Raw genomic sequence first — 22604 nt, 5'->3', positions numbered from 1 at the left:
AGCATCAATTTGCCTGCTATGGAAACAGTAGTCAACAGGCTGAGAAACAAGGAAGGGGTGGCTAAAACCCTGTGTCTGCCTTGTTAGAGATGGAGGTGTCTGCAGGGAGCAGTGGGCTGCATTTCTGCTCCCTGGCCATCAATACAAACCCCCGGTCCTCGGGTCTGCCCCAGCTGGAGGGAGCCATTAAGGAGTTAAAATGAAAGTCTCTAGTGGAGAAGGGCTGTTTATCTTCTGAGAAATTAAACTCCATTTTGTTCCTCTTGGGGTTTGAGTGTTTTAAGGAGCAAATCTCTGTGTGTGTAGTGTGTCCCTCTGCTTCCTTCCGGGGTGTGCAAGGGCTGTGAGGTGCACACCACTCCAGCTCAACTTTTGCACCAAAATTGTTATGTCCTGGAAAGCTTTGATATTGCAGCTTCCTTGGGGCGTTCCTGATCCTAGTGCTGCTGGTGGGAAGGGAAGGGCATTGCTTTGACTTATGTTGCTGCAATCGGGCCAGCCCCAGTGTGGGTCTGTGATTGCACAGGCAATCTGAAACCTGTGCCCTGCAGCCTCGGGTCTGTCTCCTCCTGCAGCTGAGCTCTGTGGGTGACCATGAATGCCAGTGGCCCTGGCTATCCCTTAGCCTCTCTCTACGTGGGAGACCTGCACCCAGATGTGACTGAAGCCATGCTGTATGAGAAGTTCTCTCCTGCTGGGCCCATCATGTCCATCCGGGTGTGCCGGGACGTGGCCACGCGCCGCTCGCTGGGCTACGCCTACATCAACTTCCAGCAGCCTGTGGATGGTAGGTTCCTCGTGCAGCTCTGAGGAGCTGCCTCACAGCAGGGACTTGGGTGGGCCTTGGGAGAGGGGGGAGCTGCTGTCTGAATGGCTGCATTGCTCTTGGGGCTTGGTTCTAACTAACCCCAGCCTTCTCTCTGATGGTGACCCATCCTGCTTCCATCTCTTCTCAGTATCTGGGAAAAGATGCAGCTGTTGGGCTCTGGTGAGGGGTTGAAGGTGACTTGCAGGAGTGGCCTCCCTCCTTCTTCTCCATCAGAGAAGGGCACCAAAACCCCTTCTGCCCCTCCCCTGGGGTGCCCAGCTGCCCACTGGCTCACAGTGTAAAGTGAGGCCGCTCCCCTGGCAGGCATTGCCATGACACAGTGCTGTAATTGGAAGGTGTTCCAGGCTGAAGTGAGGCTGTAATGATGGGAAGGTGTTGATTTAGTTGCCCTAGAGACCAAAATCCTTACTGGGTGAATTAGCTGGGCATCTGCCAGACTGGAGCTTGTTGTGAAATGGCTGATCCTTGGTAGTCAGGCGTGCCTTTGGAGAGAAAAGAAGTAATTAGTCAAGGAGTGGTGTGGCTGGAGGGGTGGGGAGCAGAGCTGCCTGTCCCATTTAGGTTAACAAGCCCCTGTCCCCGTTCCTGTGCCCGGCTCAGCTGCTGCAGAGTGTGAGGCAGATCTGTGTGTGTTACTCCCCTCTCCTCCCCCTCCTTTGCCAGCTGAGCGAGCCCTGGACACCATGAACTTCGAGGTGATCAAAGGCCGGCCCATCCGCATCATGTGGTCCCAACGGGACCCCGGGCTCAGGAAATCAGGGGTTGGAAACATCTTCATCAAGAACCTGGATGACTCCATTGATAACAAAGCCCTGTATGACACATTCTCTACCTTTGGAAACATCCTGTCATGCAAGGTAGGTGTGCCCTGCAGGAGAGGACTTGCTGCAGAGCTGCCCCAGCCCTGGAAGCATGCTCCAGCCAGCTGGAATTCCCTTTCTCATTTCACTTCCCACAACATCTCTATTAAATTCCCAGCTGCTTTGAAGCCGAAAGGCTTTGCTATGTTCCCCCTCAGAATGGGGGCTTTTCCCCCAGTCCCTGCACAGGGATGTTATGTGCCATTCTGCTCCAGCTCAGTGCACCAGTGGGTCTTGGGGAGCCATAAGTTCCTGGATACCATATAAGGCAGCATGGATCTGGTCCTGGGATTGCCCACCTCCCTAAGTTCCTGGATACCATATAAGGCAGCATGGATCTGGTCCTGGGATTGCCCACCTCCCTGACCTGCTGCCAACATCCCAAAAGAGCTCAGCTGCAGTGGGAGCAGGATGTCAGGGAGGGAAAATGCCCCTGGAAAATGGAGCTGGATTTTCCTATGATGTATTCATGTACAAACATGGAGAAACACAGTGTCTGTCTCTTTCCTTTGCCCCTCTGCTGTGTTTGCAGGTGGTTTGTGATGAAAATGGATCCCGTGGCTATGGCTTTGTCCACTTTGAGACTCATGAGGCAGCAACTCGGGCCATTGAGACCATGAATGGGATGTTGCTCAATGACAGGAAGGTGTAAGTGGACCAAGGCAAGGGAGGAGCAGAGCCAAGTGCAGAGCCCAGACTCCTTTCTCTGGCACTATCAGGCATCCCCTTCCTGCTGCTCTGTGTTCTTCCCTTTTCCATCCCTGCTGGGCATGGCAGCTCTCTGGGACAGTGAGTCACTTGTGGTGGGTGCTGGGGGAAGTGTGATAGTGGTTTGGAGCTGCTCCCAGATGGTGGGGAAGGAGTCCAGCCTCAGGCTGGGTTTTATTGCTGAGGAGATGCCCACAAAGTGGAGCTGGTCCCTGATCTTGGCTGTTGCCATCAGATAATCTGGGCAGGAAGAGGTTTTGTCGTTCCTCTCTCTGTTTGCATTGCATCACCTCACTCTACATCCCACAGAGGCAAGGGCTGCCCAGAGTGTTGGAGATCACTTTGGAGGAACAGAGCTGGCACTTGGTGGTGCCCTTTGGGGTCTTTTGTGGTGGTGGCATCCTTTGAAGTCTCTTGATGTCTCCTGGGGTGACACATCCCTACTTTTGGCAGTGACAATGGGGAGTTTGGGTACATGCGCACCAGAGTGGGACATGCTGAAGGAGCTGTATGTGAAACTCCCGGTGAGTCTGTGGGTGAGCAAAGCATGGCCTGAGGTGATGGGATCTCTCTTGTGCTCTGCTGTGACAGATGTGCCTGAGTCCATCTTCCCTCTGCAGGGGGCATGCAGGGTTTGAGGCCCTTCCTTCCTTCCCACAGGTTTGTTGGACATTTCAAATCCCGCAAAGAGCGCGAGGCAGAGGTTGGGGCTAGGGCTATAGAATTCACCAATGTCTACATCAAAAACTTTGGGGATGACATGGATGATGACAGACTGAGGGAAATATTCTCCAAGTTTGGTGAGTGTGTTGTTGAAATATCCTCATGTCTGATAAACTGGAGTTGGGGCAGCCTAAAAGGAAGGGTGGGGGAGTGTTTGGCTGAAATAGCAGCCCCTTTTCTTGTGAGATGTGACTTGTTTAAACATCCCCCACACAAAAAAACTGCAGTCACTTCACTTGTCAGGATGTTACATGTGCTTCCCTGCTGTGACAGAGGACAACTTGTCCTTGGTACTGTCTTGGAAAAAGTATGTTTTTTCTTTCTTGGACGGTTTTTTTTAAGTTGTCTTGTTATTGCATACTGTGGGGTTACAGGAACCCTGGGAATAAGAATTGTGGAGTCTGAATTTAAAATAAATCAATTTTTCAGTTTAGTCCACTGCTAGAGGATGCCTCTTGTGATGGGTTTTAGTGTTGTGCCAATCCATGGGCCATACTTGGTCAGTGTCATCCCAAGTAACTTGTGGTTATCCTTCATATGAACCCAATCTGTGCTCATATGTAAAGGAGATGAGATTTTTTAGCCAAAGGAACTCCCTGCATTGGCTGAAGAGCCCAGGGCAATGAGAGCAGCAGCCTGGGTTGGAGGTATAACCCTCACCAAACCACACAGCCTGCTGTCCCTGTGTCATGGGGATCCAGCGGTCTGTCCTGCTGGGCTCCTCCAGCTGCCCTGGCTGCCCAGTGTCCTTGCTGGGCTGGTCTCCCATGGTGGTTCCCAGCACAGTTCTGCACACTGGGAGCACCCCCTCACTGGGCACCACTCAGACTGTGCTTTCCTTCTCGGCTGCAGGAAAAACCTTGAGTGTCAAGGTCATGATGGACAGCAGCGGCCGCTCAAAGGGCTTCGGGTTCGTCAACTTTGAGAAGCACGAGGAAGCCCAGAAGGCAAGAGGCTTCTCACTGCCCATCTCTCTCCTGGGACTGTCACCTGGTGATGTCCTCACCTCACCAGCTTTGTGCCTGTCTGGGAGCTGGCACTGGGTACCTGGATGGGCAGGATCTGGCAAGGGGAGCAGCTCTGTGCTCGTGCTGGGGCTGCCCTGGGGTGGTGGGTGAGAGCAGAGCTGTGGCCGGGGGCTCCCCGCTGTCTGAGACCCTTCTCTCCCCGGCAGGCCGTGGCTGACATGAACGGGAAGGAGCTCAACGGGCGCGTGCTGTACGTGGGCCGTGCCCAGAAGCGGCTGGAGCGCCAGAGCGAGCTCAAGAGGAAATTCGAGCAGATGAAGCAAGAGAGGGTGAACAGGTACCAGGTAAGGGAGAGCAGGGGGCTCCATCCTGCAGGCCTGCAACAGGGGCACTCAGCTTGGGACTGCGCAGAGCTCTCCAGAGCGCATCAGCATGGTGGGCACCTCCTGCAATGAGGGGTCAGTCACTGCCTGGGAATGGCCTGGGAAGCAACATCAGGAAAGAGGAGAGATTTAACCCAGGATGGTGTTGAGAGGTGAACATATGGGTCTGCCAATTTCCAGAAATATTAGTCTGGAAATGAGACAGCTTCATGAGGTTCAGCAGGTTCCCAGTGATGGTGTGGGTGCCCTCTTCACTTGGGATGTTTGTATTTTGAGTAGAGTTTATCCACAATTCTGGCCCCTCTCCATGTCTCTGTGAGATGTCGCACCCTCCAGCTGAGCTGCTGCTGAAATGAGCATCCAGTGTGACAAACTGCTGTAAACTTTGGGATGCCGAGCTGCTTTTTTTTTCACCTCTGTGCAGGGGGTCAACCTGTATGTGAAGAACTTGGATGATGGAATAGACGATGAGAGGCTGAGGAAGGAGTTCTCCCCCTATGGCACCATCACCAGTGCCAAGGTGAGGGACTGGAGCTCCTGGGGTCAGTAAACCAGTGCACTCAGCCCCTGGGGATGGGTAGGGGTTATTATCCTGTTGAATTATACTTCCCTGCTGATGGCTTGGATCTCAAGCCAGGTGTAAGGGACATACTGCTTCACTTCACACTGTCCTGAGGAGCAAATATTTGGTAGCTTTATTGAATTACCCCAGCCCTGGTGAGGTGCCAGCTATGGGACCTTACAGCTGCAGCATTCTGAATATTGCCCAACTGCTCTGTGACACTGGTACAATGAAAATGACCCACAGGCCACCTCTCTCAGGACAGGGGGTGACATGCTGATGTCTGGCATTTTGGAACACCATGGACGTGTCACTCTTTTCACTGGCACTGGTGTCAGGATTCTCTGGAAGGCAACATGTAAGGGATGGTCTGACTTTAAAGTCAGCTACCTTTAACCTGCCAGGGACAGATGCTGCCTGGCCCTTGCCAGAGCACTGAGTCCCACTGATCCCCATCCCTTGCTGGCTGCAGCATTCAGTACCAGAGCATTTCTGGCCCATGAGCCCTGTGAGGCTGAGGCACAGATTACCCCCAGATGACCACAGGCTCCCGATCCCAGGCTGGTCCAGACTCTGCCACCTTCATTTCCCAAACCTACTGCCTGAGCAAATCCTGCCCTTCCCCAGAGAAACCCGTTTGTGGGAGAGGTGCAGTCCCATCCATCCCACCCTGGGTGTGGGGGCTGAAATGGGGTGCCTGTGGCTGAATCTCACACACACACAAACACCCCACGCTGTTCTGTGGATGCTGCAGCGATCTGTGGACTGAGCTGTCTTGTTCTACTCCTGTTTTAGGTGATGACAGAGGGTGGCCGCAGCAAAGGCTTTGGGTTTGTATGTTTTTCCTCCCCAGAGGAGGCCACCAAGGCGGTGACAGAGATGAACGGGCGCATTGTCAGCACCAAGCCTCTCTACGTGGCGCTGGCGCAGCGGAAGGAGGAGCGCAAAGCCATCCTCACCAACCAGTACATGCAGAGGCTGGCCACCATGAGGGCCCTGCCTGGCCCTCTCCTGGGCTCTTTCCAGAGCCCCCAGGGGTACTTCCTACCCCCCATGCCTCAGGTGAGTCATGCTCCCCAGTGGCAGCTTTGCATGGGGACCCAAATTTGTCCTGGAGGGGGCTGGGGAGCAGAGCTTGGGTTGTGCTGATCTGGGCACACTGTGACAGTGTTCACAGGGGTCTGAGGATGAGGGAACAGATGAGTTTCTGACTCCATGTTTCAGAAGGCTTGATTTATTATTTTATTATATATATTATATTAAAATGATACTAAGATAATAGAAGAAAAGATTTCATCAGAAGGCTGGCTAAGAATAGAAGAAAGAATGATAACAAAAGCTTGTGGCTCAGACAGAGAATCTGAGCTAGCTCACTGTGATTGGCCATTAATTAGAAACAACCACATGAGACCAATCACAGATGCACCTGTTGCGTTCCACAGCAGCAGATAACCATTGATTACATTTTGTTCCTGAGGTCTCTCAGCTTCTCAGGAGGAAAAATCCTGAGGAAAGGATTTTCCATAAAAGATGTCTGTGACAGGCACACCCTGTGGAGCCAGTGGGATCTGCCTGGGTGGGGGTGCTGGTGCTGCAGAAATGGGCTGGGGATTTCACAGTTACTGCTAGGGAAGGAAGGCAGGAGGAGTTTGGTGGGAGGGAAGCATGGAGAGCAAGGGAGAAGGGTTACAGAGGGGCAGAAGCTTCTGAGGAGGCATAAAACAGAGCTGCTGGAGGGCATGCTGACATCAGGGCTGGAGGTCGGTCTTTAAAGTGCTCTGGCAGCCTGCAGAGCATGGTTTTGGCTTGTCTGTCTGTGTGCAGCAGCCACCAAGAGGCTTTGGGTTAGTTCTGGCTCATCTCAGCTCCCCAGTCACATTGGATGTGCTCTTCTTCCCCAGCCACAAACCAGAGCTGCCTTCTATGGCCCCAGCCCTGTTGTCCCAGTCCGCCCTGCCACTCGCTGGAGTGCACAGCCCTCCCGGCCTCCCTGTGAGTCTGCCTGCCTCTCCCTGGGGGCTCTTGGCACCAGCTGGGCTCAGACAGGGACTGAGGGGCCTTAAAAGCAGCAGGGAGTGTGTAACCATGAGGGTTTATCTTGGGAAAGCGTGCAGGATTCGGTGCAGGGTCACGGTGATGGGCACCGGGAGGTGAGATGTTGGCAGGGACACCAGCGGTGAGGTGCTCCTGAACTGTCCCCAGCCACAGCCACTCTCCCCACGTCTCCTTCCATGCCTCTGCTACCCAGCAGCTTCACTGTGTGTTTCTCTGTCTCTGTAGCAGTGTACCCTGAAGCCACCCCCATCCTGAGGGCTGCGGTGCCGCCCCGGCGCCTGCTGTCCAACATCAGCACCACCAGACAGGCCTCCACCCAGGTGCCCCGAGTGCCCCCCCAGGCCCAGAGAGTGGGTGAGTGGGGGAAGGACCCCCGTGGTATCACCAGGGTGGCAGGGGTGCTTACTGTGAGCTCAGGTCCCCAATAGGATGGATTGGTTTGTGGGGTTGCTCATGGTGGGATGGAGTTGGAGCAGTGTCTGTAGGAGCTAAGTATGTAACTTTTTGGGGAAGGTTGGGATCTTTGAGGTAATGGGACAGGTTTCTGATGTGCCGATTGGTCTTGTTGGTGGCTATACCTTGAATACGATCCTTAAACTAGATGGTGATGCAGTCACAGCCCCTGGGCGTAGTGCCTGGACAAAAGCAGAGGGTGGGAAAGGATCTTTGGGTTGCAGGAAGGGATCTTACAGGCTGAACTGCTGTCAATGCCAAGCCTGATGTTAGAGGGGTTTGGAGCTGAGAACCAGACCTTGCTGGCACCCCCAGTGCCTGGCTGTGCTGAGGCTGGCCCTGGGTCTTGGAGTGTCCCCTCCACACATGCCATCTGGGGCAGTGACTGCCTACAGCCTTCCCATCTTCATGGGATTTTGGACACTGAGTGTCTAATTGCTGAAGTGAGCACTGGGACTAGGAGGACTGTCTGTGTCTTGTCCCTTCTCCTTTTGTCATTGTCCTCTCATTTCTCTGCCTTCACCTCCCTTCAAGATGGGCAGGCAGACAAGGGTCTCACAGCCCACCCTGCCCAGTGCTGTTCCCCTTCTCTGGCTGCTGATGGGTTTCTGCTGGAGGGCTGACGAGCTGTGGGTGCCTTTGCCAGCTCTCCTGTCCCCTGCACAACACCAGAGCACCCCACCCCAAGGGCAGCAGTGCCTGCCTGTCCTGGGGAAGCTGCCTTTCACCGGGGGGCTGCTTTGAGCCCATGTAGGACTTTTCAGGCCCTCCAAACAAGCACACTGTCCTTGTGGCTTCAGCCTCCTTGGCACAGGCATGCACTTAAGGACCCCTCCTCACAAATGTTCTTGTCCCCACTGCAGTCAACATCGGGACACAGACAGCGAACACCCGGGTGCCCTCCTCATCTGCCCTGCCACGAGGAGCCCAGCAGTACAAGTACTCCTCCTCTGCCAGGAACATGCAGCCCATGGGGCACATGCCACCCATGGTGGCCCCACAGGTAAGTGTCACCAAAATGTGACATTACTGTTCTGGGATAATGTGACTGCTGAGCCCAGGGATCTCCATGCTCTGTGAGTGGGGCTGTGGATCCAGCAGCCACACAGCTCCAATGCTTGATTCCAGCTTTTCTGCAAGCTGCTGTTTGAATGCAAACTGACAATGCATCTTGGAAGGCTGAAACGCCCGTTGTGGCTGGTATTGAGCACCATTCCTGCAATTCAAGTAACTCATATCCCTTCCAGCCTTTGATTGCTGTTCTTCCCTGTTTTTCCCCCCAGCTGGGAGAACCTGCTGTGCATGTCCAGGGGCAGGAGCCACTGACAGCATCCTTGCTTGCAGCAGCCCCCCCTCAGGAGCAGAAGCAAATGATAGGTGGGTGCCAGGCTGCTCTGCTGGAGCAGGTCCAGCTGCAGGGCCCTGGGGGCACATGGGCTTGCATGCACCAGGGCAGAATTAACTGCTGGGAGAAGCTGTAAGGCTTTGTGGGATTGCTCTGATATTATGCTGCTTAAAGAAAAATAATAATAAATTCAGTCTGTGTTGGAAGTGGATGGGAACAATAAAGCCACTCCCTGTCTGCGTGAGCTGCCTGACAGTGAGAAGTGTCTGGTGAAGCTTTGCAGAGAGGCAGAGCTCCATCCAGCCTGCCTGTGCTGCCAGGCCATGCCAGGGCATTTCCAGTTACCCTGAGCTCTGAGCCGTCCTGCACTGATGAACAGCCTGGTGGCCATGGGGTTTAAGATCAGCTGTGCCACACAGGCCTTGGGTTTCAGGTGTTCTGTGGTGCCCACAGGCAGTGCCCTGGTGTGGGACAGCATCACTTGGCCTGGCCAAAGCACAGCAGGTCACAGGCTGTGGTGTTCTCAGAGGTCTTAGGATGAGAGAAGAGATGAGGATCTGACTCCATGTTTCAGAAGGCAGATTTTTTTATTTTATTATATATATTATATTAAAAATATACTAAAAGAAAGGATTTCATCAGAAGGCTGGCTAAGAATGGAAAAGGAGTGGTAACAAAGGCTTGTGACTGACCAGACAGTCTGAGCCAGCTGGACTGTGATTGGCCATTAATTAGAAACAACAACATGAGACTAATCACAGATGCACCTATTGCATTCCACAGCAGCAGATAACCATTGTTTACATTTTGTTCCTGAGGTCTCTCAGCTTCTCAGGAGGAAAAATCCTAAAGAAAAGATTTTTTCAGAAAATATCATGACTACAACAGACTAGCTCTTTGTTCCCAGGAGGAAACTGCTCCTGCAGAAACTGTGCAGGGGTGGGCAGGAGTGCCCAGCTCCACTGCCCTGTGCCCACTGTAGGTGCCTGCTGCTGACTTCACCCAGCAGCTTCCTGTGGCTGAGACGTGGTGGAGCAGCTCTGCCTGTGAGCAGTGGTTTTCCCACCGCCATCACCACCCTTGTGTCCCAGTTAGGCTGAGGAGGGCTTGCAGTGGGTTAAAATGCTGGTGACCTGCATGTTTCTCATGCCCTGGCTGCTGTTTGGAGCAGGTGAGCGCCTCTACCCTCTGATCCATGTGATGCACCCCTCTCTGGCTGGCAAGATCACTGGGATGCTGCTGGAGATTGACAACTCCGAGCTGCTGCTGCTCCTGGAGTCCCCAGACTCCCTGCGCTCCAAGGTAGGCCAGACCCCGTGCCCAGGCAAATCCCTCTCCAAAGGGCCGATTTCCTGCTGCTGCAAGGGAGGGGAGCACAGCCCAGCACATTGATCCCTGTGGGAAGAGCAAGCAGCTGCTGGTTTTGTTTTCAAATGAAAAAGGAGCCCCAGGTTGATGTCACCACACCCAGTGCCTGGATGTCTGCCTGCCCTCAGCAAAAGGACAAGCTGGAAGCAGCTCCCTGAAACACAGACCAAGCTTGAGGGTGGTTTGGAAGTGGCTAGGAAGCAAGAGGGGAGAAGCAGGGTGGTATCTCTACATGGAAGCAGCTCTTTCCTCAGAACAGAAACCAGGCAGACTGCTGCCTCTCTGCAGTATTTCTTGAGTGTCCCTCTTAATTCTGGTCAATATTTAGGTTTGGTTCCCATCAAAGTAGTTGGAGCGAGTTGACTGCATCTTTTTGTTGCTCCTTGGAGACAGGAGCTGCTTTCACTCCTCCACTGCTGTATTTTTGAGGAGCCTGGGCTCTGCTGGGTGGTGTCAGGTGTAGCTTTACCTGTGAAATCTGACTTGTGTCTAGCAAGTTCTGACTTGATAATAAAGGAGAGATGCCTCAGAATTTCCTTTGGTAAGAGACAGAAAAGTTCTTTGTGCTGATCAGTCTCCTGCAGAAGGAGCAGGCTTGGATTTTGTAATTATTTGAGTGCTTTACCTTTTGAGAGCGGGTCTGTGGGGACCTGCAGTGTTGAGTTCCTGGCGCAGTTTTGCACTGGAGCAGCTCCACTCCTCCCCCTTGTGCTCTGTTGGCAGATCGAGGAAGCCGTGACCGTTCTCCAGGCACACCAGAGCACCGAGACAGCCCACAAGGGCCCTGCTGGGGCCTTCCTGCCCTGACTCCAGGTGGGTGCTGGGCCCTGCTGTGCTCGGAGCCTCTGGTTTATCACTCTGGGATTGGGGATTGGGCTTCTCATCCAGCCCAAGCAAGGTTTAATGAGCAGTGTCAGTGTGTTTGACTGTAATATTCCATTTCTTAAATTGCGTCCTCTATTTTCTGCATTTAGCTGTACCACAGAGACCTGTGCGGGTTGTTTCTATGTTGATGGGGACAATGACTCTGCTACCAGAAAGGAATATAGGGAAGGTCCTTGCTTTTCTGTAGGTCTAGTGGAGGCTAGCACAATCTTTCCTGGGGGTTCCCAGTGTTTGCTTTTTTTGTAGATACCCTATAAAACATTCTTTGTGTACTTCATCAGGGAACAGGCCCTGCTGCTGAGGCTGGGATAGACACACTAACAAAGCAATTCAGACTGTATGTACCCCTTTGAAGATATCTGGAATATCTTCTTGATTTATGATATCAAAGTAACAGTGTTAATCCAAGTTCAGGTGAATTTCATGTTTTCTGAATGAAACTCTTCCTTTAGCAGTTGAAAATTACATGTGTGGGTTCTCTGTTTCTTGCAGGCTGTGGGACTGAGAGCAAGCCCTGAGAATGTTGCTGTTGAAGAACAGGAGCAGGAACCCCACCATGCTGATGGAATCATGCCCATACAGTGACCCTGGCTTGTCCTCACATGCCCCATCCTATTGTTTGTGTGTATTGTAACCCCTGTAGAATTGCCTCCTCCTGCACCTGTAAAAATCCTCACATTAAATGTCTTCTCACCACTGAAAACACCTTGTGAAATGTGGTGTGGAACCCAGCCTGGGGCAGCTGCCCAGAAAATGATGAGTGCTGATGAATCATCATTTTAGTGAATTTATTGGGTTCTGTAGTTTTATTTGTCCATGTAGCTGACACCAATAAAAAGCTGATAGTTCCACCCCCATCCACAAATGGGTTAGTTCCCTGGGCAGGGGGACAGCCAAGGCTTTGCTTCTCCCAGGTGGAAGGATGGACTCAGGCTGCAGCAATGAGGGATTGAAGTTGGTGGTGCTGGTGTGGTGTCAGTCTGGAGAGCTGACAGAAGGGACATAGAGCATTACATTATCAAATTGCCAACCAACAGGCTCCTCTAATCCTTTCTGATTCCCTAGAAGGATGGATTTAAGCAAAACAGGATGGATTGCTGCTGTTCTCCTCCAGTAATGAACCTTGTAGACCTGCAGCAATGGCCTCCAGTGTTTCCTGCTGCTCACCCCAGGGTCTGTGTGTCTGTGCTGCACAAGATCAACTTTTTGAGGTGTTGTAGCAGCTGTAAATCAAAAGCTGCATTTCCAATGTGTGTCTCTGAGCAGAAGTTTCCAGGAGTCGCTGAAGAGCCTGCAAGTATTCATGACTGCATTGTGTCCAACAAGGACACCTCCTGCTTGCAGGGGGAGCTGGGACCTGTTACTGCTGTCTTTACCCTGGCCTTAATGCTCTGCTCTCCCTAGTCAGGAAAGGAATCTCAGTCCCTGGAGACTGCTCAGTGCTTGAGGCTGCTGATGCACTGACCTCACTTGACTGCAGGAGCACACCTCCACCAGCACCACCCACCTGCTTTCTGTGCATCTTCTGCTGCTTTTGCTGTCTCAATCTCCCTTCTGTGCTGTATCATACTCTCCCTTCAGCTCCCTGCTGAGTCACCCCTCCTACCTCTTGTTTTCCTTCCAGCATTTTAATAGAACCACTTACACATTTGCTCCTGCATGGTGTCTGCTCTGCTCCACTGGGATTCTTCACTGGGGCTTTTCATCATTCCTTTTTTTCACCTTCATTTCACCAGTTCTTCCTCTGATGTCCTTAAATATTTATTTTCCTCTTAGTGGATGCCTCAGCCTGAACTATTCACTGTTTAGATATCATCTCCTCAGTGAGATATTTATAAAGGACTTTAATTCATTTAATATACAGGACCCTGATTTGTTATTTCTCTAAGTGTCAGGGGCTGGAAGCTTTTCTGCTTGGTGTCTAGAGGAAAAGCATGTATTTGCAGGAGTGTAATGCACAAAAGGAGAGCTGGAATGGAGCTGTACAGGTAAACTTCATTCTGCTGCTGTTTAGCTTGGCTGCAGCCCTTTTCAGGTGTACCAGGGCACTCCAGGTGTGCCTGTGACACCACTCACAGTGCCAGATGGCTGTGCTGGGTGAGCCTTCCTTAAAATGAGAGGTGGGGCCCAGGAACATGAGGATATCAGAATAGCCTCTGAAAGGATGTGAACAAGGACAAGAGGTTTTAAAATGATGATCAGAAAAGATGAAGCTGGCACTTAGCTTCTAGATGATACAGAAATGATTCAGAGTAGCTCCTTGGCTGCAGTCTGAGGCTTTAGGGAGTTGAGGCAGCAATGCAAATGAGTCTGGAGCAGCTGCTGTGTCTGAGAGGGGCAGGTGAAGGTGAGTCCCTGTCACAAACCCTCTCCGTGTCCCTGTGGCCAGCATTACCTTTGCCTACCTGGGCAGTGTCGGCACAGACAGCAGCCGACAGAAGTGCTTCAGCAGGAGCAGAAGTGATCCTGAGCTTGCAGTGGTGTCTCACTGCTGCTGTTGCTGGGGAAATCTTTGGTATCAAGTATAGAAAACCTGCAGTTTTGAGGGGAAAGGGATGGTGACTGCTGCTGCTTAAGGGTGCTGCAATGAGCTGCTGTTGAGCAGTGCAGGTGTCTGCCAGTCAGGGACCAGCAGGGCTGCCAAAAGGAGAGCTCTCAACTGGTGAAGCCAGTCCTACTCCTGGACTCCCACTCCTAGTGCTTCTCTGCTGTGTGCTTTCCCACCCTGGAATCCATCACAGCTGCCCCAACAGCCTGGGCGAGGGCTGGCTGTGGGATCAATGGAGCTGCCATGCTTAGAAGCAGGAATGGAGTGAATGGAGCAATCTGTGCCCCTCAGGGAGGACTTGTTCCAAGCCCTGGCACATCACAGCTGATGGAGTACAGCCCTGGGAACAGCAAAAAGCTGTTTAATGTCAGGCTAAGGTAAGAGGTCTTTGTCTTCAATGGCATTAGAGGGATTGCTCTCAAAATTCAATTCAGTGGGGTACCTGCCTGAAACACTGCTGGCAGAGGCAAGGTGGGAAACAAATATTTTTGAACCCTGACCAAGGGCTAGCTTATTATCTAATCTTATTATTCTGTATTATGAGTTGGATCAGGTCAGCATTGGCCAGCATCTTACTAGCTGAGGCAGAGTGCAAGGCTGAGCAAGGGTTGGAAACCCTGATGCAGTGCTGTGCTCTCCTTGGCATGCCTTTCCCAGCCCCAGTGTCCCTGGAGCTTTCTGGCTCTCTGAACTCTTAACTTTAATAGCAACTATGAGCTGAGGTCACTGTCTGAAAGAGCAAAGCCCCGTACAGTGCCTGAAGTCCTCTGCCAAACAGAGGGGACAGGATGAAATGGTTAAACAAGTGTTTCCCTTCCCCTATTCCATCCATCACAAAAAACACAGTCCTAGAGTGAAAATAAACATGGCTTTAATGAGAACAGGTTTTAACAGTTCACAAAGTAACTCCAAGTATCTCTTTATCTACCATTTAAAATCAGTGCCATCAATATCAGATGAGGAGAAATTTAAACATGCATTGAAGTAGTAAGCCAGACCTCAACTGGGGTGTTACTGTGTATTTTCCTCCCTGTAACACCCCATAGCAACTGCTCCAAAAGGCACAGAGGAGCTAAAGTGTTTTTTTTTTGTTTGTTTTTTCTTTACAAAAAACACAAGACAAAAAAAACCATTGCAAAATTCCCAAGCACCCAGAATCTGAAAGAATAGTGCACAGTGTAACAAGGCAGGCTGAACTTGCTGCTGTTCTCTTAAATGTGCAGAATAATTCAAGAAAGCTGCTACTGTAAACATCTGCCCAGCCACACAAAGCAGCAGAACCCAGCTGAGGGCCAGCAGGCATCAAGGGGGGAGAGGCAACAAGCTTGGCCCTGTGCAGTAACTGTGCCCCTGCCACAAGAAGGGTATGTGGTGCTCTGGCAACTACAGCAGTTCTTGCAGCCACTTTCTTTCAGTAATAGCAGCACAAATGCAGCAAAACTGTCACCTGAATAAGGACTAAAACCCCTCTGCTTGTAGCTCTTCAGACAGGAACAGCCACTCCTGTGCATCTTAGCCAGCATGTAAAGAGTCCCTGAGGCCAATATAGTTAGAGGCGAGTTGACTTCAACCAGGAAAATGAACCTAAATGCCTCTTGGGGAGGGGCACTAAAGCTATGCATGATCACAGAGCCAGCTGAATAGAGTTTGATACAGATTATGTCTTAGCAATCATTGTGCTGGTACAGAACCTCTCAGATCTCAGCAGCACTGGAAGATAGATTTAACACCAATCCTGCATTGACTGGTCCCTGTATCAACAGCAGAAGGGAGAAAGCTTTTCTCTGCAGTGGAAAAGCAAGCTTTCCTGGTTGCTTGGTTACCCTAGGCTCTGTTCAGTTCTTGCAGTAATCTCAGTGCAGCTGTGTTCTTTGGTTCAGTTTTCAACAAGCTCTTGAGGTCAGCAATACTTGATTTGTAATCCTAGAAAGAGAATATTTTATATTTTTATTTCATTAATAATTTATTTCATATATATTTTATTTCATTAATATGAAATCCTAGAAAGTGAAGGGGTGTTGAATTTGCAGGCAACTCTGACATGGGAAGAGATGAGAATCTTGACTCCATGTTTCAGAAGGCTGATTTATTATTTTATTATATGTATTAAAAGAAAATTATATATTAAAACTATACTAAAAGAATAGAAGAAGGATTTCATCAGAAGGCTAGCAAGAAATAGAAAGGAATGATAATAAAATCTTGTGACTGACCACAGAGTCCAAGATAGCTGGACTGTGACTGACCATTAATTAGAGACAACCACATGAGACCAATCAAAGATGCACCTGTTGCATTTCACAGCAGATAATTCTTGTTGATATTTCATTTCTGAGGCCTCTCAGCTTCTCTCAGGAGAAAAATCCTATTGAAAGGATTTTTCATAAAATACATCCGTGACAGAAGGGGTAGTGCATTAAAAAAGTCTAAGGCAGAACTACTGCCCAGCAACAGAGGCAAAGACAGCACAGTCAAGCCTGTGACTCCCTCTCTGTGACTGCTCAAGCACTGGCATTGATGTAGCTATTCTAAAACATGTTCAAACGAGGGCTAAAATGATAATTTCATCACTCAAGTGCATTCTGAGTCCAACACCAATGCAATGTGTACTCCAGTACAGACTCCTGCATTCCTCGTGAGACAAAAAGATAAACCTCAACACAACCCTGGTGTCTGTGGGGACCAGGGACAGGATCTGTGGGAATGGCCTGAAGTTGTGTCAGGGGAGCTCTGGGTTGTGTATTAGGAAAAGGTTTCAGCCAGAGGGTGGGTGGGCAATGGACCAGGCTCCCCAGGGATGTGGTCACAGCACCAAGCCTGACAGACCCCAATAAGAGTTTGCACAACACTCAGGGTATCATTGCTGGGGGTGGTGTTGTGCAGGGTGAGGAGCTGGACTCAAGAGTCCCAGTGGGCCCTTTCTAACTCAGCACAGTCTGATTCTGTGAAAAACAGTTGCCTTCAGTATCTTAAGAAATAGGACCTAATGCTGACAAACTCATGAGATTCAAACAGCAAAGTGTGATGTCTGACTCTTAGTCCTTAAAGGTCTGACGGCAGAGGTTCTCTAGCACAGGAACAAGCCCTAAAGGGTATCTCTGGCTCTGATCATGCACCAACAGCCATCAAGTCCTAGCCTAAAGCCCTGCAGAAACAACTGACTTACCTTCAGCTCTTTAAGTGCTTGAGCACGCCTGTAGAGTGCCTTGACATTCTTAGGATCCAACTTGAGAGCTTCAGTGCAGTCCTGTGCTGCTTCCTTGTATTGCTTCAGGCTCAGGTAACAGAGAGCTCTGCAACACACACACACCTGCTCAGAGACCTTTGGCAGCATCCAGAGCCACAACAGAGCAGCTGCCAGGGCACCACAGAGCTGGCCTCCAAAACCATCCTCGTGTGTTGTGCCATCTTATTCTGGAGCTCAAGTTTGTTTCATTTACAGGGAGGGAAAAAAGGAATTGGTTTTCAAAGAAACAAAAAGGAAGATGTTTAGAGCAACCTGCCATAAAGACAAAGTGTGCTTGCACTTGGAGGATGCAGGTTCCTGCCTCTGCCAGTGCAGCACCTGCTCTGCCTGCTGCAACTGCCTTACAAGTACTTTGAGTGTTTAAGAACAGCAGTTTGAGGTTTTTAGGAGAGGAGAGACCACTCAACATACCCTAGTCCTGTCAGACAAAGCAGTCAAGGCAGAAATGCCCTGGCAGCCCAGAGGGGAGTGTCTCCAGGGGGTTCTGTACTACCTGATCAAAGAATGTTACACTACAGGGGAGGCTGCACTTGGGGTGAACCTGAGGGGGTGGTTTTAGTTTTATTCATTAGTTTGGGAGCAAATATTAAATAGATCTGCCAGGAAGTGTCATGGTGGTTTTCATACAGGTCCAAGAAATAGTTGGGCAAAGAGCTGAACAGTACCTGTTGGTGTAAGTTGCACATTCCTTGTTGAGCTTTAAACTCTCAGTGTACTTCTCTACTGCCTTTTTATGGTTTCCTTTCTTCACTAATTCATTTCCTTCTTCCTTAAGCACTCTAGCTCTTTCCATGCCAGCAGCAGTCTTGTCTGGAAATGGTGTGAAAGGATACAGAACTCTATAAAACCAACAGGAATACCACAGCCTCACAGAAAACAAATATCCCTATACCAGAAGCAAGACACACAGACATCAAAGAAACCAGAATCAACTGAAAAGGCTGTGGCAGAACCAGGCCTGGGTTTCTCCAGGCCTCAGCCCTGGCTGCAGACACACCAAGCAGGTGTGGCAGCTGTCTTGTTCATCACCCTTGGGACTCCAGGGCTCTCTGCCCAGCCCAAGGGCACGTTCCCACCTCCTTCTCCCCGTGGTGCAGCTGCAGGAGGAGTGTTTGCCCCAGGGGCCTGGGCAGAAGGAGCGCTCCACCTCGTCTGGGCAGAAACAGGCACTGTGGGGATCGGTGGCAGCTTCTGACGCCAGTTCACACCATCCTTCTCCAGCAGGGCTTTAGTCATCCTGGAAGAGACAGCTCCCAGTCACCCTGGCTGGGCCATGCAGTACCAGCCAGGTCACTTTTAACCTGGCTTGTGCATTAAGAACAGCATCTCTCTGATTTCTTTACATGCATCTCTAGGTTTGTTCTATAGACAGGACATTTGCAAAAAGATTCTCTTCACACCAGCAGGGCTAAAAACACAACAGGACATGGGCTGGGGCTGTGACTGCTCAGGTGAGCAAGAGCCATGCATTTCACTCGGTCTGGCAAGCAGAGAGCACCAGAAAGAGAGCAGGACTATAGCAGCCTGTAAACACAGAGAGGCTTAAAGGATAGGGCACTGAACTTTAGTTCATTATTTCCTTTAAACCAGGCACCGAGCAGAGCAAAAACCGTCCCACAGCAATGACTCCCAGACCTCGACCAGCACCACGAAAGGCACCAGCAGGCAGAGGGAGCACAGCCAGGGACCCGTGTGCCTGGGACCCAGCTTGGTCCTGCCAGGGCAGCAGGAATGAGCACGGCTGGAGCAGCAGCACCAGCTGCGGGCACCGGGCACCGTTCCTCACCTGTTGACTCCATCGTGCGCCGCCTGCACGGAGCAGTCCACCTGCAGCGCCGTCTTGTAGTCCACATAGGCCAGCGAGTACCTCTCCAGCGCCTCGTACGCCGCTGCCCGCCGCAGGAGGGGCTTGATCCCGAACGGGACCAGCTCCAGGGCGCTGCGGCGGAGCGGAGAGCGCCGTGAGCCAGCGCGCCCGGGGCCGCGCCGCTCTCCGCCCGCCCCGGGAGCACCGGCTCAGCGCTCCCCGCGGCCCCGCCGGGTGTCCCCGGCCCCGCCGCTCACTCACCTGGTACAGTCGGCCACGCAGAGGCTGCAGGCACCGTCCTTGAGGTGGCAGGCGGCGCGGTTGGCCAGCAGCACGCTGCGCTCCTCGGCGCTGGCATCCCCTGCGCGGGGCACACGCGATTCAGAAGGGTGGCCCCGCTCGCCCGCCCGCTCGCCCGCCCCGGGCCGTGCCCTACCCTACCTGCGGCTTCCAGCTGCGCCAGCGCCCGCGAGTAGAGCTCGGCGGCCGGGCCGTACTGCCCGCGGCGGAACTCCTCGTTGCCGGCCCGGCGCAGCGCACCGGGGGAGCCGGGGGACGCGGCCATCGCGCCGCCGCCGCCGCGCCCGGGAAGCCGCGCCCTTGCCGCCGGAGCCGGGGCGGGCGCTCCCCGCTGGCATCCGGCGGCGGGCGGAAGCGGCGGCCGAGCGGTGCCATGGAGCAGTGAGGGACGGAGCGGCTCGCCGACAGACCGCCATGGAGACGGTGCAGCTGCGGAACCCGCGCCGGTAAGCGCGGGGTGTGTCCCTGCCGGGAGCGGGGATGCTCCGGCCCGTGTCACCCCCTTGCTGGCGGCGCGGGGCCGGGAGCGGGGCTGCGGGCGCGCCGAGCTCCGGCCCCCTCGGTTCTCCGGAGCCGCGGGGCCGTGGGCAGCAGCCCCTGGCACCGGGCAGGTCCCTGCTGGGACAGCCCCGCACTCAGGTGCGGGAAAACGGCTGAAACCGGAACGCTGGGGACAAGGCGCTGCCCGCGCTGCTGCGGGAGCTCCCGCCGGCTGCCGCGGCTGTACGAGCTGTGCTGGCCCGTACCCGTGGGGTGACGCTGCCCCGGTCACTTGTTCTCCTGTCGCGTCTCTCCTTGGGTGAGTTTTGTGCGGGTCTGTGCCCCCGGTGCCGTGTCCGGGAGCGGTGCCCAGCCCTGGCACTACCGCCTTCCCGCCGTGCCCGGGCACAGCGAGTACACCGGGCACAGCGAGCACATTGGGCTCACCGGGTACACAGAGGACACCGGGCACACCGAGCACACCCGGCGTGCCGGGCAAGCTGGGCAAACCAGGCCCAGCGATCACACCGGGGACACCGGGGACACCCAGCACACCGGGCATACCAAGCACACCGGGTACACCGGTGCCTGGCTGGCACACTGAGCCCACCGGGCGCACCGGGCACAGCAATCACGCCAGGCACACCGGGCACAGCGGGCACACCGAGCACACCGAGTCCGGACCCTCGGGGGTTTCGGGGCGACCCCCACACGAAGCCGTGAGGCCGTATCTCGGGCTGCCAGACCGGGCTGGGCTGCGGGGCAGAGCTGGGATGAAGCGTCAGTGTCCGAATCCTATCAGTGCCTCGCAGCTGGGACCCGGGGACGCTCCGGCAGCGAACAAAGGAAGCGGCTGGCGCTGCTCCCCAGTGGCATTGCCCCCTTTGGTTAAACAGTGATGTATGTTCTGTTAAAAAACAAAACAAGCTTGGTTTTATTCTATAATTGCTTATGGGGCAGGTGATTAAGATTAGATCTGAATAACAACAGAGGTGAGATTGGGTTTGTGTTGCTGTTCCGTCTGTGTGGTATAAACATCCAGGAGAAAGGCAGCGTGTGTCAGACAGCAGTGAGTGCACTCGGTGGAGCAGGACAATGCAAAGTAATTGGGCTCCTGGATTGTAGTAGAAATTACGCTGTTTCCTGCAAGCACAGTAGTTGTCTGATTATTGTGTTTGGGTATATGAAGTCTTTTTTTTTTCCTTTTATGCTAGTAGAATTTAGGCCTCAACTTAAACAAGAAGGGTCTGCCTCTTGCGTCACCACATTTTGGGCTCCTTGGAAATGGTGTCTTATGTGTTTTCTGGTGCATGTGTTACTTGCTTTTCCCCTTTTCCCACAGCTTCTTCCCTCTCCATTTTCACAGGGACAAGTAAATTCTGTTTAATGCTTATCTGAGCAGGGAAGCCAGCAGCTACTTTCAGTATTTCACCACTTCCTGAGTCTGCTTCTATATAATGTTTCCTCTGCTTCAGGAAGCCATTGTATGTGCTCCATGCGTGAGCTGCTCCTCCCTTGTGGCTTTTGTACATAAACATAATAGCCAGGGGTCAATGAATGGTTTTTCATTCTATTTCTGAAGAAATTGGGTTAAAAAGTTACATATTTAGTATAAAAATTAGTATTTCTGCGACTGGAGTTCTGATCTTTAGCAGCAGCTGTAAGAGCTTCCAGGAGCAATTCGAGGTTGCAGGCAACCACACGTGTTTTACTTTAAACACCAGTCAGTGCTAAAAACTCTGACTCTTTTAAGTTTCTGTGTTTGAAAAACTCAAATGAGCTGATTTAGGGAGTTTGTAGGGGGTTTTGTTGGCTGGTTTTTGTTTGTTGTTGTTTCAGATTTTTTTAGTTCATGTGAAAATGAAAGAGCACTTGTTTGTGGGCTGTTGGATACTCTTACCACTGACAATAAAATACTGTTTTCAGACCTTTTTGTTATGTAGTCCTTAGCTGTTTCAGGAGGTTTGGTGAACAGCTCTCCAGTGCAGACTCAAACAAATATGATTGAGCTTTGTGTTGCTTTGTGTACGGCATCTCCCTAAAAGCTGTTCTGGGGGAAAGGGGGGCCACGTGAAGAACCACAGCACATGGCAGGTTTTTATTCCTAGAAATTATTTCAGCTGACTCTTATTAGCATTACTTTAAGAGGGATGGCATCAAGATCCTGAGAGTCAGATGCAGTTTCTTTTTTCCTGATAGAATCTTCCTAGTAAATGTCCAGGCCCATGAAGTTAAGATCTGAAGTTCTGATGTTAAAAATGTGCAGGTGAGAGCAGTATTGCCTCCTGCCTGCCAGCAAATGTATTCCACACATACTCTAAACATCAGGAGAGATGATGTTTCCTTTTTTTGGTGGGTATCCTTCGATTCCAGATATTGAAATTCAGCAGGTATGTTCAATGGCTTCAAGACTGTGCCATGCTGAGATGTGACCACCAGCATATAGATCCTGAAACTGATTTCTGCCAAGAGGAGTTGTGGATTTGTGTGCCTGCTCACATTCTATTCTTTGTAATTCCCAGTCCTTTTTTGCAATTGGATACTAATAATATTGGGTCTTCTCATCAGGTGAAATAAACTTACTTCATAGTCAATTTACTTCATGCCAAACCTTTTGTATGTTTAAGTGGTGGTATTTGTTCTTCTGTTTCAGCAGAGCCCAAACTGTCTTAAAATTAAATGTAATAATTTCTCTCTCCTTACCCATACAGGCAGCTGAAGAAGTTAGATGAAGACAGTTTAACCAAACAGCCTGAAGAAGTATTTGATGTCCTGGAGAAGCTTGGAGAAGGGTATGTGTTGTGTTCCAGTGGGCCCAATGTATATTTCCCTAGGAAAACACATCTGTGTAACAGAGGAGTGTTCTGATGTTTCGCTTTTGTCATAGTCTTGTTTCTGAAAGGTAGCTACTGACATAGTGACATTGTTTGGTTAATAACAGAATAAAGAATTTGATTCCCAGGAGCTTAATCTAAATAGCAGGTTATGGGTCAGCAGTAGGGAGTTTAAAAGTTTGTGAAAAATCCCAGCCTGGAGTTGGTGGAGCACTATGGGAACTCAAAGATTTTGTAGCTCATCCCTGG

The 22604-nt window shown here is 51.7% G+C and overlaps 3 protein-coding genes across 5 annotated transcripts in view; 2 read left to right on the top strand and 1 right to left on the bottom strand.

Annotated features, from left to right (window-relative positions):
• The first annotated feature begins 594 nt into the window (after window positions 1-594).
• On the top strand, window positions 595-11800 carry PABPC1L (poly(A) binding protein cytoplasmic 1 like). 2 transcript variants are annotated; one of them, XM_058814704.1, is made up of 15 exons: window positions 595-787; window positions 1493-1686; window positions 2222-2337; window positions 3058-3197; window positions 3973-4067; window positions 4295-4432; window positions 4896-4991; window positions 5829-6095; window positions 6935-7025; window positions 7317-7442; window positions 8405-8544; window positions 8825-8918; window positions 10058-10188; window positions 10978-11067; window positions 11632-11800. In XM_058814704.1, exons 1-14 carry the CDS (start codon window positions 595-597, stop codon window positions 11059-11061), a joined length of 1905 nt encoding a protein of 634 aa, XP_058670687.1. In that variant the 3' UTR covers window positions 11062-11067; window positions 11632-11800. The 2 variants fall into 2 exon arrangements, with proteins under 2 accessions (XP_058670687.1, XP_058670686.1); XM_058814703.1 differs by having other exon boundaries at window positions 7314-7442.
• Window positions 11801-14557: 2757 nt separating this feature from the next.
• TOMM34 (translocase of outer mitochondrial membrane 34) lies at window positions 14558-19325 on the bottom strand. Its single transcript, XM_058814833.1, has 7 exons — window positions 19183-19325; window positions 19003-19102; window positions 18721-18873; window positions 18011-18171; window positions 17600-17744; window positions 16854-16980; window positions 14558-15610 (listed from the first exon to the last, which is right to left on the bottom strand). The coding sequence occupies exons 1-7, from the start codon at window positions 19304-19306 to the stop codon at window positions 15512-15514; spliced, it is 909 nt and encodes a 302-aa protein (XP_058670816.1). The 5' UTR covers window positions 19307-19325; the 3' UTR covers window positions 14558-15511.
• Window positions 19326-19417: 92 nt separating this feature from the next.
• STK4 (serine/threonine kinase 4) overlaps window positions 19418-22604 on the top strand; it is a 48536-nt gene continuing 45349 nt past the window's right edge. For both annotated transcript variants that reach the window (XM_058814454.1, XM_058814453.1), the window contains exons 1-2: window positions 19418-19487; window positions 22233-22313. In XM_058814454.1, the coding sequence (XP_058670437.1) occupies window positions 19456-19487; window positions 22233-22313 (113 nt within the window). In that variant the 5' untranslated portion in view covers window positions 19418-19455. The remainder of the gene's footprint in view (window positions 19488-22232; window positions 22314-22604) is intronic.

The sequence above is a fragment of the Ammospiza caudacuta genome, chromosome 15 (assembly GCF_027887145.1).
Source record: "Ammospiza caudacuta isolate bAmmCau1 chromosome 15, bAmmCau1.pri, whole genome shotgun sequence".
NCBI lineage: Eukaryota > Metazoa > Chordata > Aves > Passeriformes > Passerellidae > Ammospiza > Ammospiza caudacuta.
This window is presented reverse-complemented; position numbering and strand designations above follow the sequence as displayed.